The sequence below is a fragment of the Polyodon spathula genome, chromosome 13 (genome assembly GCF_017654505.1).
Source record: "Polyodon spathula isolate WHYD16114869_AA chromosome 13, ASM1765450v1, whole genome shotgun sequence".
In the NCBI taxonomy this organism is placed as follows: domain Eukaryota; kingdom Metazoa; phylum Chordata; class Actinopteri; order Acipenseriformes; family Polyodontidae; genus Polyodon; species Polyodon spathula.
In genome coordinates this window covers 43,379,696-43,396,673 of record NC_054546.1, presented here as the reverse complement: position 1 = coordinate 43,396,673, position 16,978 = coordinate 43,379,696, and the positions used below count along the sequence as shown (strand labels likewise).

Here is a 16,978-nt window from a genome sequence, read left to right as displayed (position 1 = left end):
TTGAGTGGCTCTGATGCATAGCTGTGTTGCTGCTGCAGTGTTTGGAGTACACTCCTAATACAGTTAGCAAGGAAGTTATCATTGCAGCTGAACTGCCTGCAACCTAACTGCTTGGATTTGTTTTTCAACCATGCTTTTAATTTAAATTGCACAACTTGATCTCTCAATCCCCAGTATTATCATTGTACACTACAAAAAACAATTACTGGATAGAAATGTTTATACAGAAAGCCTCCCATTAGACCAAGTCTTATGTGCAGAAAAATCCTGTTAACAGACAGCAGAGTTTAATAAGCATGTATCACCTCACCCATGTATACTAATTTATCGTGACATTGGCTTTTTATCTCTTCGGTGCAAGGAGGAAGATAGATAGATAGATAGATAGATACACACACACACACACACACACACACACTCCAGGAGTTATACCTCCTTTCAAACATTTTTGACAAAAAGCCAAGTTACAGCTGAAGGGCTTTTGTCCAAAAAATATGTTTTTATGTTTGTTATCATACGTACATATAGCAGTGGTTAGCCTGTGCTCTGCGTGTGGGTGAAGGCTTCATTGTATTGATAGCTCTCTAGTCTCGCCAGTCCTGTCAGTGTAACATGACAAGCAGCGTTTCTCAGTAATGACAGTTATTGAGAGTGACTGACAGCAACCCTGACTGAGACAACAGGTTCAATCACCAGCGAGAGGAGGTTACCTGTGATAGAAAACAGACCAGAGCGTCCGATTGGGTTGTCAGGACACAAGTATACATATATATATATATATATATATATGTACACAAAAAGAAGATCGACAAACATTCCCTGCCACCTCTTTTTTTCTTTTTAAGCTTTTGATAAAATGGTCTGGATCACTGTCTGTCTGTACTCCTTGTAAAAACAACTTTTATGTTGTTGTTGGTTTTTTTTTTCCAAAAGGGAAATATGATGGGGAAAGTCAGGACAACTTACTATTAGTTCAAGGGAGTGTAGTTAAGTTCAAGGGGGTGTAGACTTTCTATAGGCACTGTGTGTGTGTATGTATATATAATATAGTAAATCTGGACTGGAGAGGAGGGGTATAGTGAGAAACTAATGGCCCCCAACAGAGGACTATAATGTCCAAAGCTGCAGGCTATTTAGAATACATGTATTTTGGAGAAACGATGTAAAAAAAAACAAAAAAAAAAAAACAATGACTATAATCTAAGAATATTTTTGATCCCGTCTGTTTTCTCCCACTTGGTTTATGTAGTTTCTGATTTAAATGTTGATATTCAAAGTCAAAAGTCAGTATCCCATGCACAGTACACAGTCACATTTCTTTTTAACTCGTTCTTCTACACGTGAAACCGGGTCTGTTGATAATTACAAGGTTTCTTAGTTGCTCTATTTGTGATAAGTCTTGTGTATCTTTTAAAAAAGGGAGGTTTTTTTTCTGACTCTGTTAATTAAACAGCCAGGTTCGTTTATATTCTATTTGGCTGTATTTTATTGAATTATTCAGTGCTAAAAAAAAACAAAGCCAGATTCATTTTTATTGTATCCAGTTCTGGATTTGAAATCCTTCACTTTGTAAACACAACGTCAAGTTTGAGCCATCGTCTTGGTTGTCTATGCCCAGTTAAGAAGCATGACAGCTACAGCAGTTGGAATTTAATGCTCTGGCTCCTTATTGATCCAGCCTTCTGCTGCCAAGACGGGCCCAAGACGGGCCCAAGCACTTTGCTCCGAGGACCCGCATGGTGCTGTCCTAGACACTGCCTGTGGGACTGTCTTTGAGGACACTTCCACTCCTCCACCCTCTCGCTGGATGGTCGTTGGAGAAAATCCTATAACTCCACTTTGCACAGTGATATTGATTTAAGACTGGCTGAACTTGTAACTCGATTTTTTACATTTTTAAAAATTTTTTTTTTTTAATGGAAGCAAGACGTTGACATCTCGGTGACTGCACTTATGGTTAACATTTGTACATCTGTGTTGCCATATAGACATTGCCAACTGTCTCTCTGCACTTCTGAGGGAACTGTGCCATGTTACTTTCCACAACATCCTGAAATGTTAAAAAAATCTAAATTGCTTTAAAATCTTGTAAAAGCCATAACCCCTTTTCTTCCCCACATAAAACTAAAGAAAGCACTGATCATCAAGAGCAACAACTAGAAGAAGACTAGCGTGGCTAGAATCTCTCTGTGTCAGTTTTTCTTTGATTCTAAAGGGGTGTCTAATTACCACACACTGTAGCACTTGGAGGCTGAATTTTGCTCTTGTATTCTGTACTGTGATAACAAGCAACTTTTAATCACTAAAATATATATATATAAAAATATTTGCTGTTGGTTGCTCAAAGTAGGCATGCTTATAGCTCTTCTCCTTTTCACACGAGTTTCAGCATACAGTACTGTACTGTGTGTGCTTCCGAGCAAGCACAATGCTTTAATCTCCCTGTACAAATGCATACGTTTTCCAAGGATTTCTTTTGAGGTCAGTCCATTTTTCACGAGAAGACGGAAGTTCCCCTCCTTCCTGCGTTTACCGCGTGGGGCCCAGCACTCCTGTTAGGCAGCCTGAGTACACCTGCTGTACTGGCGGCAGTGGGAGCCACATCGCCGGGAAGGGAAGCTGAAAACAGATGACTCTGTCAAGCTGCTCCCAGCGATCGGGCCACTTTATTGATTGGGTCTGCCAGGGTGGGGCTCAGGAGCATTGCAACAGCAAAGAAAGGAGAGAGCCTTTCAATGATCTATCATTTCAACTTCCTAGTATCATTACTTAGAGTGCTAAATCATGTGTGGCAAATCTGAGGCTGGATTGGCTTGGAGATTGCCAGTGCAGTGTCTCCCTAGCTTTTTCTATAAACAGCTGGCAGGTAAAATGAACAATGTTCCCTCCAGGTTAAAACAATCATTAGCAGTCAACACCAGTGCATGCCTCTGAGAGGGGATCTCAGCTGTACACCCATTTTTCTTAGATAACCTGAGTTGTTTTAAGCATAAATGAACTCTTCCCTGGTTTGCTGGTAAGCACACTGTGCATATGCATGGTGCAGCTCTATGTGTGGGAAAGCTGGTGCAAGGACTTTGATTTATGGCCGGGGGTAAGGAAGGTTTCGACTTGGAGCACAAAGCCAAACAGTAGCTTAGCAGGAAGGAATATAAAGTAGCTTTAAGATTAATGCTTAGTTTATCAATGCTGGGTTAATTTTTACATGCAGGGCATGTCATAACACTTGGGTGATTTGTAAAAAAAAAAAGAGTTTGTTATGTTGTATAGTACAGTATGAAGACTTGTTTTCTGCTTTAATTATTGACACAGATGAAGGGGGATTAGCTGCTGTAGCTGGTGGTTAGCTATCACGTAGCAGAAAGCCGCTTTCAGGAACTGCTCATTCATGGAGCTGTTGGAGTTTCTAACTTGGGTTAATTTGCACACATGTTAGCACTGCTGGTAGCTGAAGCCATAGAGGAAGATGCAAAGGTAATCTGCTATCTGTGCATGAATATGTATTGCACAGTAACTCCATAACTTTGCTCATAAAACCCATGTCAGTCAATGTAAGAGACAGGAATCTCCAAACTATTCTCCATAGAGCTGCCACTTAAACCAATTGAGTTCTAAAATGCTTTAATCAGTAACTAATATCAGACAAGCTTAGCGCTGATTGACGGATAGGTTCGACTGCACAGTTTTATCTTTCTTTATTCCATTAATTAAGACCCATTACTGTTGAACACAGGCAATTAGAAGATGTTGTTTTTTTTTGTTGTTTTATTTTAATTGAAAAGAAAGTTGGCAGATGTAAGATTTTTTCCACACTGTGCTGTCCCACTGCTCAATACCCTGGCTGCACAGTGTATATTGTCATATGAAAAGTGAATTACTGCCTTGGACTGGGGTCGGAGTGCAGAGAGAGACTTTGAGTCCTCTTGGCTGAGGTTTCTCCCTGGTGGAGGTACATGCAGAACTTCAAGGGCAAGACCTTCAACTAATAGTGCAAAACTGGGTTTGAACCCAGGCCTCCAGAGGTGAAAAGCTACCCAGACAGTACACCTAACTTCTCATATACAGTGTTAATATTACCATCTCTGCAAGGCACTTGATGAAGACTCAGGGTCACTTCAGGGATGGAAATAAGACTCCCATTGCATAGCAGTTTGATCCATTCCTAGTTTTACTATGAATTTAATAATACACACCTGAGTGTGATACCAATACTCTGGCTAATCAATCTTGTATTAAAACCTGGAATGGGTGAAACTGCTATGCAATAGGAGTCTTATTTCCATCCCTGTAATGTGTGATCACATGTGTGTGCTGTTTTTCCTCCTAACAGTAACAGCCAGACCAGGACATGCTCTCCCTCTCTGGATATCTACAGTGCGTTAGTGTTAGGAATTAAGGTGCTACCCTGGCCGCGGGGCTAAGCAATCTGGAGCTGTTTGTTCAGGTGTGAGCTCCATCAATTTCTGCAACTTCTACAAACCGGGCAGCATGCCCTTCTCATTCTCACAGCACATGCCTTCAATGGCCTGACACCCAGGGTCCAGATCTTGCAACTAAGTGAAAAATGGAGCGGGTGGATATGGGTTTGATGTCCCTGCTGGTAGCACCACAAGCCTCTGATGTTTTACAGGCTACATGTCAAAATGTTTGCTTCCCTGACAGTTTTAGGTGAGCTGATCGTTTCTGAGATCGGTGTCACACAAATATGAACTGTGTACTCTATAATCAGGGAGCTGTATTATATATCTGCCAAAATGTTCTGAATGTCTGCATGCTGCAGGGCTGTGCAGGGGCAAGAAACCGATTTGGGTTAAAGTTTAGTTTTGTTGTAAATAAAGATTAGTTACAAATACAATACTGTGCAAATTAAAATTTTCGGTCGGTAATCAGTGATGTAGGAAAAATAGGCGCTTGTACATGAAAATGTTAGACCACTCTGTGCTTTAATTAAGCCTCTTAAACAACTTCTAAAGAGTCATTTGTAGCTGTGCGTTCCTTTTCTCTTACTATGTTAAATGTATTGCACTTGTGGCCTATTAAAATCATCATAAATTAGACAATAACTAACTTACCTATTTTGACAATTTTCCAAGATTTTTGGTTTTAGTGGTTTGATTTCATATGCACACCAAATCAAAACTACAGAAGCAATGGGGTGTTTTAATACAATTGCACACTACTGTATGTTGATGAGAAAACAATAAGGGACCATTATTACAAAATCACATCAGGTAATAGTGATGGTGTACGACTCCAATTGCATAGCAGTTGAAACCATTCCAGGCTTTGCAAAGAGCTTTAATAGCTCCGCAGCTATCTCTTACCCCCACAGTGTTGTAAAGTATGAAACAAACCTGTGCCGTTGAAATTAGTCTGTCAATAATCTTCTTTGATAACGATTTTTCAGATCTTAAGACATTCTTCAAGTCAGATGTCAGCCCTGTTTTTTCATCTGGGCCATGTGATTACTGTAATTGCTTTGCCACCTGGCTTCTTGCAGCTGAGTAGAATTGCGTGGCATCATAGGCCTGTGCCACACACTGCGGTGTAAACCTGTGGGAGCTGCTGGCAGCGCTGCCTTCTTGAATCACAACACTATTTATAGAACGAGGGGAAAGTCATCCTTCTGGATAACTGCAGCAGATCTGAAGCAGTTGTTTAGTTGGGAAGCCTTACGTTTACCAATTAGGCATGATATGACATTATTGTGACATGTTCAGCTCATTATGTTTGTGGTTAACAGGGCTCCTGTCTACTTTTCCCCTTTGTTATTGCTGACACCCTAGAGCATATAGTCCTTAGAGTGGCTCTTGTTCATTTTGGGGCTCATTTAGCAAGTCGATGGGGGTGGGGGTAGCCCTGGGTTTGAATCAGGCTCACGTGTGGATAGACAGCACTCCACAGTGCTCACTAAAACACAATGCTGTGATCACTGCGCACCCCTTTAAGAAGCACCAAAATCAGTTCTCCCCTTCAGATGATGCAACTTTTTTTCTGTCATTAGGTCACTTATTGTAGCTCAGATTAATTGCATGCAAACATTAACTGAGTGCCATGTTCGAATCACCCACCGGAAATCCTGGTAAAAATTAATTGCCAGGGTTCAGACCAAAGGGCCATGACAGTACTTATTTTTGTTCAGAAAAATTATTAGTAATGTTTTTAAAAAAAATAAAAAATAAAAAAAAAAACTGTGAAATATTAACTGCTCCAATAATTGCCAAACTACTGTGTAAGTATATGGTACAGTTGTATATGAGTAGTGCTGCAAAGAAATAAATGATTGCTTTTACATAATTTTTAAAAAAAATAAAAAATAAAAAAAAAAACTGTGAAATATTAACTGCTCCAATAATTGCCAAACTACTGTGTAAGTATATGGTACAGTTGTATATGAGTAGTGCTGCAAAGAAATAAATGATTGCTTTTAGTCTTATTATTATTATTATTATTGTTATTATTATGGGCAGCAGTACTGTGGGAGCTGTATATAGTATTTTTCTTTTCAATAACTCACCGTTTATAATTTTTTCTCACAGCGGCTGTGGTGTAGTGGGGCCAGCTCTTTATCTTCGTGTGTGTGCGTGTGCATGTGCGTGTGCATGTGTCAGCGTGTGTGTGGAATTTGCGAGTTGCTTGATGTATTTGACATCTGCGCGACAGCTTCCTTTTATATGAGAAGAGCGGTGTGCTGCCCGGGCCAGCTGTGTGTATTTTTGTCTGTGCAGCAGGCTGAAGAGCAGCTCTTAGCCAGAACTGACAGGCAGATACCTCCAGTCCAGAGTGCATTTTAATGTAGTGCGCTTTTACCTCAGGCTCAACATTTGACACAGACAGTGAGCGTGTGTCAGGTTGTTTGTTTATTCATTTTTAATTTGTTGTTGCTTCTTTTCTCCATCTTTTTTGCACATGCGATGGTGGTGGTGAATTTTGTATCCCCTTAAAATGTCCACTTATTATTTTCAACAGTAATTACAATAATTTCATCAGCTAAATATGATTGAACAGGAAAATAGGTAAACAGGTGCTGGAGAATATCCATCCAAGACATCCTAGGCAGCTGTTATAGCTGAGGGAGGAGCCACCTTTAAAGCTGCTCCCCACGGTTTCATCCTGGGTTACTTTTATGGTAAGGGCTTACTGTGCTGTTCTTCTATTACTCCGCTCTTCCTGCTGTAAGCCCTGCGACTGGGGCACTGATATTTCCTAGTGACACACACACACACACCACCCAAGCTTTGTTAAACCACTCACTGGTAATAGGCTTGGACACCTTGACTCCCAGCTGCACCTAATCTTGTTAAAAATCACCTTTGGCAGAAAAGGCTTATGTACAGTAATGGTTGGTTGCACTGTAATTGTGTGTGTGTGTTAGTATACAAGCATTGCATCATTCTTCCTTTGATACAGGGGTGTTTTAGTGTGGGATTGTGGGGCTAAAAGCACACAGTAATGTATTATCCAGAGTATTTGCAAATGTTAGTAATTCATTTTATAACTTCCTCTGCAATTCTTTAAAAATACATGTTTGATAATTTGTTAGACATCGTAAAGCATATTATAAATTACAGGTAGAAGATCACAAATGAAAATGAAGAAATAAACAACAAAACCTCTTCAGATTCTGGTGTTCCCGTCGTGGTTGCTCAACGCAGAGTGCGCAGCCTTGACGTATTTTAACACACGCTTTGTACTTGTGACTCAGAGCGTAGACTGTATGTTTTGCAGTTTAGTGTTATCAACATCACACTTTATTTCCTTTTAAAAGTCGGCCATATTTCTGGCAGGGTTCCGCCGCATTCGTAAAACGTCCCATGTGAAATCTCTGGCATTATTAGCCACATGGAAATGGGAGATGTGCATTGTAAATGTCTGCTGTTATATACAAGGCATGCTTTCTTTAAACATCAGAGTGTGCTGAGAACTCGGGGTAAAGACTGAGCTGGAAATGGCCCGTTGCTGCTTCACCGCACAGTATATTATGTGGTCTTGCAGTCCTTATGCACCTGTGTGGAATGAAAAGAAGGTGCTCCAGGGGCACAGCTACACATGTACAATTTATTTGGGTATCAAGGTTTCACTTCAGGTTTTATGAGATTTACAGGTTTGAATGGAATGTACCCCAATAAAACTGCTTTGAACAGCCCGCCAGCTTGTGTTTTATTAGGAGGACAGCGTACAACTTGGGGCATATTTTTATGTGATAGCTGGGAACCCCACTGTAGTTTAAAAAAAATAAATAAAAAAGAAAATTGACTAAAAATATACTGTAAAAAAGCCATGGGTTTTTACAAGAATGATGTGTCATAGAAATGGATTTAAGCCGCATTTAAACTGTGATTCCCTTGAAAAAACTAAAAAGGTATGCATTATGCATTAGTAAATATAGCCACTCAATGGATATAGAAGCAATGGGGGAAAAAAAGAGCTCTGTATAACACATAAACTGAGGAGGTAAAAGAAATTATAAAAAGAGCGGAGTTTTACATTCTTGGAGGAAATAAAAAAAAAGAAAAATGAAGAGGCCTCTCTTGAAGAAGCGTTTCATTCTACGATGATGGAGAATGTTATGTGTGTTGTTTCTTTCTTTGGCACATGATTTATGGGTTGAGCGAGAGAGTAATTCCATGTGGGTAGTGGGTTTGGTGCTCCAGACACCCTGAGAATTTGGTGGGGAAAGGTCTTGGCTGAACAAAATTTTAATCAAAACAGAACTGCATGCAGAAACAAAGCATATATACAACAGAGATCTTGTTTCACTAAAAATGGGAGAAGGCTTACTAAAGCAATGCTTGTATTGGTGGTCAATATGTTTTCTTTTGTCTCGTGTGTATTTACAGAAACAGAAGTTGCTGCAAGAGCTTGGAGGACTGCAGATACCGTATCTAACACCTGCTGATGAAGGCTTTCAGCAGCTGGTAAAATAGGTTTCAGTGTTTGGTGTTTTAGAAAAGTAGAGTCTGTTTCTTCCATTGTCACATTGCATTGTAAAACAGGCCTCCACACTCATGCAACCCCGGCAGACTTTGTAATCAACTGCAGTGTGCAGCCATACAAGTTAATTGTTTAGCTGTTGTATCTGTACACCCAAAAATAATGGCACCTCTGTTTATTTCAGTACGCTTTCTCTTTTAAGCATGCAATAAATGTTGATGTTGATTCAATAATTCGACACAAGGGGTACACCTATCAGTACTCTTAGTCTGTTGCCTAGAGTTACAGTCAGTCTCTAGTGCTAGATCTAGTTTGATGATGGTCGAAAAAGTTATCAAAATATGTTACAATGGTAACATCTCATTACATATTGTAGACAAGGAATTACAGTCAAATAACTGACTATCTGATGGTTAAGGGTAGGAGAGAGAGGCCATTGAAATTCTGCTCCATTTCCTTTAGTGGAAGACCAAGTACTCCAAACTAGCCCTGAAGGAAGCCCACAGCACTCCTCTGGAGCTGCATAGCCAGGTCCAGACAGCGCTCTCCATCCTCCTGGAGCGCGGCTGCTTGTTCCGGGACCTGGTCCAGATGAAAGGTAAAGACATGTTCACACCGGTGTCCCGCGTTCTCATTGGAGCCCCGGGACACACCTACAAATACCTGAACACCAGACTGTTCACCATCCCCTGGCCTGCTTCTGGCGCAGTGGTCAGGTACTGCGACGATGAGGTGGCCAGAGCCTGCCAGGCTGTGAAAGACCTCAACGACTACCTGTGCGTGGAAGCAAAGAGGTGTCTGACACGGCGTGAAGGAGCGCTGAGTGCGGCGGAGACGACCGCAAATGTCACGAGGGAAATGGAAAGAGAAACAAATAACAGAACTGTGTTTAACGTGGCGCTGTTGAATTACATGGACCCCGCTGCAATGAGCTACTTGAAAGAGGAGCCATACTTTGGCATGGGGAGGATGGCGGTGAGCTGGCATCACGATGAGAACCTGGTGGATCGCTCCCCGGTGGCGGTGTACAGCTACAGCTATAAAGGTAACGCAGGTGTGGAAGAAATGGGAAATCACCAGGTCGCTGCTTGTTGTTACTAGCACGTCTTTCACCCCTAAAGATGTCTTTATGCAACACACCTGCAGCCCTGTTGGCTCATTCTGCTTTATGGCTTGCTAATTGCTTTAGTGTGTCCTATAATAATAATAACACCCCTTCCGCCTTTTTTTATTTATTTTCTTTAATTTTTATTATTGTTGTTTAGCCAGGCCCCCTCCTACTCTCTTTCTCCCTGAACTATATAACTTTTTTTAATGCTTTGCAGAACGCTCTATAATTAACTCGCTGGTCAGTTGCCAGAAGTAAAAAAATAAAATCTGCCAAAGACATCAGTCCGGGATCCCCCAGGTGCACATTCCCACTTATAAAGCTGGTTCTTTTATTGTTCACAGCATTGTCTCTATTGGAGTGATTTGTCAAATATGGGCTTGCTGCAGCTTCCTGCTGAATTTATAGCCCCACTTCCCCTTCAAGGTACCAGTGGGGCTGCCTTTGAACAGGCCATGTGGTAGCAGCTTGTGCAAACTTGCAATCTAAATGCGTAACACAATATTAATTATATATATATATATATATATATATATATATATATATATATATATATATATATATATATATATATATATACACACACACACACACACACACACACATACACAGCAAATGCTAAGAATGTAATACGATACAGGTGTGTAAAGAGGCCCAAGGGTGGCTCTGTGTAGAAGCCAGCTGGAGCAGTAAGAGGACAGGGTTCGAATCCAGCTTTATAAGTTTGATCCTCTCTCCCTAGCCCTTGGTGAACATTTGTCTACATTGTGTAACTCAAAATTCAGCATCATTGCCACTTTGCCAGTGCTGTGAAGAAACTAGACCTTCCACAAGATTATGTTATTTGTTTATTAATTTAGCAGATGGGGTTCGTTGGTTGACCGTATCAAACCCTTACTCTGCCTTGTCATATCAGAGCACTTCTGCAGTTGCCTTCGTCACTGATGCACTGATTGCTGTTTTAAAAACACTGTTAAAGGGATTTTTGTACCATCTGCGTTTTCTTACTATTTCATTGCCCTAACTAACTCACGTGCTTCTACAGCTTTAACTAGGTTTAAACCAGCATAACCAACACCTTGTCAGAAAAACAACTTTAAAAAAAAAAAAGGAACATTTATGAGAAAACACAGCATGTTGTGTTTTCATTATAAAGAGGCTTTAGCCAACACTGTGAAAAGGAGTGAAGCACTGGACAAATACTTCCTCAATTACAGAGATATACAGACTCGCGCATATCGGTTTCACTGGAAAAACAAATCATGATTCATCTTATAATTAAATATTGACCTTACCCTACCTGCAATATGTTACGCAATAAAAAAAAGAGGAAAATATTCAGTAGTCTTACCTAGTATGCTTTTCACTCTTGGAAAATAAAAATAAAAATATGAGGTTTGTTGTCAATTTCACACAGACTAATTAAGATTGACTTTCGGGGAAATAAACCCAATGTAGACAATACGGTCCACCAGCACGCAGAATGGCAGTCATATTTAGTTTAAAGAGCCTGCTCATGGGTATGACATCATTTTTCTTATTAGAAGTCCTCCAATGGCAGCTCTGTCTTCTCCAGAATAGCCCCTCCCATCAATTTTGTATCACTCCCATACAGAATAGTCCGTATATCATCCTATAATAGAAATAAAAAGTATATCATCCTAATAAAATCCATTTCCTGCAGTCTGCCGATTTACCTTAGTGTTTTCACAGGCCTGTAGAACAGGAAATCACTGTGTACTGGTACAAGAGGAGGATTCATATATATATATATATATATATATTTTATATGTATCTGCCACATGTGTACAGGATCTAGATAGCTCTGTATAGACCAGAAGGATTTATCACACTTCTCAGACCCCTCGACTCCAGTAACTTTGTTTCCCGTAATACTTTACATAGCATCTCATTCAAACAGATTTCATTTACTAATGTGAAAAAAAAAGAAATACAGCAATATGCTCCAAAAATAATGAGGGTAGCAAATCAGGTTTTAATACGGCACGAATACTGGTGAGTATCAGTCACAGACCCAAATCAAATGAGCGAGCAAGAAAAAAAAAATATTTGGATAGACAGCATATTAAAAGTGCAATGCTTAAATGTTTTATTTTCCCCCCTAAATCTGAACCGCAGCAGGTTTTATAGACCACAGCTCCATATTTGTTTTTTTTCCCCCCTAATTCTCTCCTTGTTATCCTATCAAAGTAAGCTTAAGATCTTCAAGCATTGTGTGCATCAGTGCTGCATGGCTACAGATTAACGGAGGTGTTAGTGGGGAGTGTGATACAGTTCTGCAGCACAGTATGCATGCCCTGTTTGTACATGCACCTTTCTATGCCCTGTAGTAACCTTTTATAAAACAACCTCTCCTCTGAATTGAATGCGGGCAAGACAATGAGGTGGAACACTGGACACCCAGTACTCTGTGTACTTTTCTGGGTTTTATGTGTTTTCCAACAGTGCAGTTAGGTAGACATTTACAGAAGAGTCATTGTGATTAAAAACAAACATTTGCCAAGTACAGTGTAGCCTGTCATTCTACAGCCACATACTGGCTGATCAAAGGAACACCCACATGTGTGTGAGGGAGTGAGTGAGTGAGTGAAAGAGAGAGAGAGAATTATTTTGTGCATTTTCTAATGTAAACTAAATCATTCTTTTTAAACCAATACCTGATAAGTCACATGTGCTCAGTATAATAAGTCTTTACAAGTCCTTCTGTTCAGATTATTAAACTGCTAAAAAATAACTCAATTTAACGAGTGCATTCCAGAGATGCTGGATTTATGAGGAAACCCCAGGAAACTTTGATTAGAACTGCACTCGCTCTCTTTCTCTCTCTTTTTAATCTCTTCTCCCTCCCTCTCTCTCTCTCTCTCTCTCTCTGACCCTTTACATTAAAATGCCTTGAAAGCTATGTAATTTGCACCTTTCAGAAAGCATTCTTGAGAAATTAAGTTACGATTTATCTTCTGAGCAGGAAAAAAAAAAAAAGCAAGCAAGCACGCACAAAAGCCCTGCAAAGAGTTTAGTATTGATTTATCTCTGAGTGTTTGGTAGATCCTGTTTTCTCATTTATGTAGTCTATAATAGAAGAGCCTGGAGCAAGTGCATTGAGCCTAGACAGACCCTGCAAACAAAACGACTTGGACTTTTCATTACGGATCCCCCTTCTCTGAATTTAGAGCAAAAGTTGAATTCCTTGACCTATTCCTGTCATTCCAGCCCATGACAGGGCATTTTGTTCTCCTCCAGCACATACATGGCTACATACCTTCAAATGCTTTAAAGCCTACATCTCACAGGAGTGTTTCCCCAATTTAATTATTGGACTTAAATTATTGGCCTAGATTAGAAGGATTTATCCCACTTCTCAGACCCCCGACTCACCAGTAACTTCATTGTTTGCTGAGATCCTTTTTTTTTTTTTTTTTTTTTTTTTCTCATTCAAACAGGTTTAATTTACTAAATAACAGTAAATAAATCTCAATGCAAAGCTAATGTTTCCCCTCACTTGATGCTAGCTGCTAGTGGTCATGCTAAAGGGAAATTCTATTGAAAATACAAATTCCATTTGTTGTAGCATAGTAATATTAATATACCAGATTGCTGTTCTGATACACCACTTTACCTACAGGATCAGTGGTCCATGATGTAGTTTCAATGAGCATGCAAGTAAGCAGCTTTATATTTTTATTGATTTAATGTATAAATTTGCATTTATTAACTGTCTTAAAACATTTATAACCTTGTCATATGAAAGGTTTAATGTATCTACATTAGATCATTACTTTCTGTTTCAAAATGTCTATCCAGCTGACGTGATCACAATTGTGTGAAATTCCAGGAATCTTTTTTAGAATGCATGAATGGATTGATGCGTGACTGGCCATGCTGCGTTCTATAATAAGATTTCTGGAAGGTGTTCCACCGAACCCTAGCTCACTTTTCCTTTAGTTTAGTGCCGAAGATAAATAAATCTTCCTTGCCGGAGTTAAAAAAAAAAAACAAAAAAAAAAAAAACAAAACTGTCAGGCCTGCTCTGGGGCCGAGGTATTTACTTCCTGTGGAACACATAACAAAGTAAGAGACCACAGAGACATCTCTCTGGTGAAGCACAAGCATTTTTCTGTAGCAGACATCAACATTGAAAAAGTGAGCATGGTGGTTACAGTCGTCTGCTCTAAGCACAGGTGTGCAGATTCCAAAACAGTTGTCCTTTCCAAACAAAAGGAGGGTGGGGTGTTTATAGTTCTAACAAAGCCATTAAGAAATGACGTGGCCTTTGATTGATTTGATTGTAAGTGTTACTGAACACATTTAGGTGTCCATGTAGAAAAAAAAGGTGTATACGTGGCTGCAATGTGTATTAAGGAACACATCGCAAAGCTGAGCAGCAAGTACTGAACAGCTTCGTGTCTGTGCAGCGTTTGGTGTGCCTGGTCCTTGGTTGAATGAGTGCATGTTAGTGACAGGGCTATGGGGTGCAATGCTACATTGTAACGCAAGTTCTGTGCTGCTTGTCTCCAGACACAGAGAGCTGCTCCGCGGAAGGGGACGAGAAACCAGTGTCTGGGCGGGACTGCACTGTGTGGCGTATTGCTCTGAAGGTGGCCTGGGACATCCACACTGCCGGCCTGGCACTGCCCCTCCACTCTGGTGACTGCTACTTTATGCTTGGTACGGGATCAATGCGCTATTTTCCATTGTTCAGATGTGGGAAGGTTTCTTCTTTTCAAAAATGTTTTTTATAATCACCAATTTTATAACCTTTGTGTGTTTTAATTGTGCACACTTTATTATTTTAATTGCACTTTTAGGGGAAAATTTTACAATAAAAGAAATATGAGTAGGAAACAACAGAATACATACATGTAAAAATGATCCCTGGTCTCTACTTTGTATCCTGAACGACTGTGATCCCTGTGGCCATCCATTCTCTATGTGAATGCTGATAAATCTGAGTTCGGTCTGTACACCAGACATCTCTTCCAGATTCCGTCGATACAAACTTGCACACTTCAAAAGGAGCTGAAACATAAGTTAACAGGAAGCGAATGTACAGCATGCAGGCCCCTTCATGTTTCTGTGTGTAACACTGAGGGAATGAATACAGGCCCTATTCCCATGTCGAGGATTCATCTTGCATGTTGTCTGGGGGCCCCATGAAATTGTCTGCCTTAGAAAGGTTAAGAAAGCCAAATGTTATTTTATAAGTACTGTGACAGGGCTGCGATCATGTTTAGATGGGAGCGTGCGGCAGATTACAGCACTTCTTTTTGGTTCTGCATTACAAATCACAGTTTTATGCTGACCTGACGCAAAGATGCTTCCCCCCAGCAGGCTTCATCAGATGTGCTGTGTCTTGGGCATCCTTAGCAGGACGTTTGGAAGTTCTTAGAGCAAGACGCATTAATGTTGAGCTCCAGATCATCTGTTTTTAAAGGAACCCCTGGAAAAGAGAAACAAAGTTGTTTTTCTGATCCCTGGCCAGTCCCACCACTATCCCAGTTCAACACAAGCCTACAGATCAGATAGCATCCACGCTGCAGGGAAGTGCCACCGCGTTCTAGAATTTTACATAAAAATATTCTAGAATCTTGCATAAAAAAAAAACAAAACAATTAAAGCATAGACCCAGAACCGGACTGCCACAACAAAGTATAAATACAGTAAATTTAAAAACCATGGACAGGTTAAGCAGCTTGTTTTCGGATATTCGTTATGGCTTGCACCCCTGTACCTATGAAAGCCTGGTCCCTTTGCATCTCCACGGTGAAGCAGGTTTATGATGACATCACTAAATCAAATCCACACGGGATGCTGGCTAAACAGATCCTGCAGAAGTTCCCAATATGATCAAAAGCCCAAGGCTTCTATATTAATAGAGTGGTGAGAGAAATCAGGCCTGGTTGCACAGGTAACCCCAGCAGTTTGTGCAGACAGCCTGCTTTTCATTGCAAGGTGCATCAGTGTTTAACCTTGTACCCAAAGTATACACAGCCCTTATAAAAGTGTACCGCAGTAAATGTGCTGGCTAATTTTGAAAATGCTCTATGCTTTTCCCATGGTTATACTATGTGTACATTTAACATTGTTTGCCATGTTTTTTAAATGTGCTTTACCATACCTCTCTGGGCTTTGCCATGCCTACCTATGCTTGACCATGCTTTCACTGTGCTTTATCCCACTTTCCTGTGCTTTTACTGTGGTAAACTTTTATAAGGGAAATTGTTTTTCAATTGTTGCTCATACACCCCCGGGATGATACAGTGTGTCCACGGAGCTCCAGTCCTGTACTGCCTGCTGCACAGCTGCTGATTTTCCTCGTCCCATTCTCCTTGTGCTGCAGCCTGATTAGCGCTTGCTAACCTTTGATACACAGTAACTAATATGATATCTTGGAAGATTTACATTTCATTTTGAATATCTTTTCCCTGGCTGGATTAAAGCTGATTTAAGTCTTGTAATCTGCCTGCAGATGATCTGAATATGACCCACCAGCACTGCGTCCTCGCTGGGGCCCGGCCCCGATTCAGCTCCACACACCGCATGGCAGAGGTAGGTCTGACGAGCTCCCTGAACACGGCTCAGCCTGCCAGGGACAGGCAGCTTTGGATAAGCCAGGCCAGCATGCGTGTGATTACATCTCCTTAAACCTTTCTCTTTATTAAACCTGCTCTGCAGAGTCTGCCAGACACTCGTGGAAAACAAATCGCAGATCTCTTACTCATTTCTTAAATATACAGTACTGTGCAAATGCATATGAACACCCCAGTGCTTCTGTGGTTTTGATTTGTTCGGCATATGGAATCAAGCCACTTTAACTGAAAATCTTGGAAAATTGTCAAAATAGGCAAATTAGTGATTGTCTAATTTAATTGCTGATTTTAATAGGCCACACGTGCATTTAATTTAAAATAGTAAAGG

At 40.4% G+C, this 16,978-nt stretch overlaps 1 protein-coding gene across 2 annotated transcripts in view; it reads left to right on the top strand.

Moving 5' to 3' along the window:
- Positions 1–16,978, top strand: part of fto (FTO alpha-ketoglutarate dependent dioxygenase) — a 123,126-nt gene that overhangs the window by 14,030 nt on the left and 92,118 nt on the right. Inside the window, exons 2-5 of one of the 2 annotated variants that reach the window (XM_041269265.1) lie at positions 8,841–8,918; positions 9,397–9,979; positions 14,579–14,707; positions 16,530–16,609. In XM_041269265.1, coding sequence (XP_041125199.1) covers positions 8,841–8,918; positions 9,397–9,979; positions 14,579–14,707; positions 16,530–16,609 — 870 coding nt within the window. Of the gene's footprint in view, positions 1–8,840; positions 8,919–9,396; positions 9,980–14,578; positions 14,729–16,529; positions 16,610–16,978 lie in introns of both variants that reach the window. The other variant, XM_041269264.1, reaches the window with a different exon arrangement.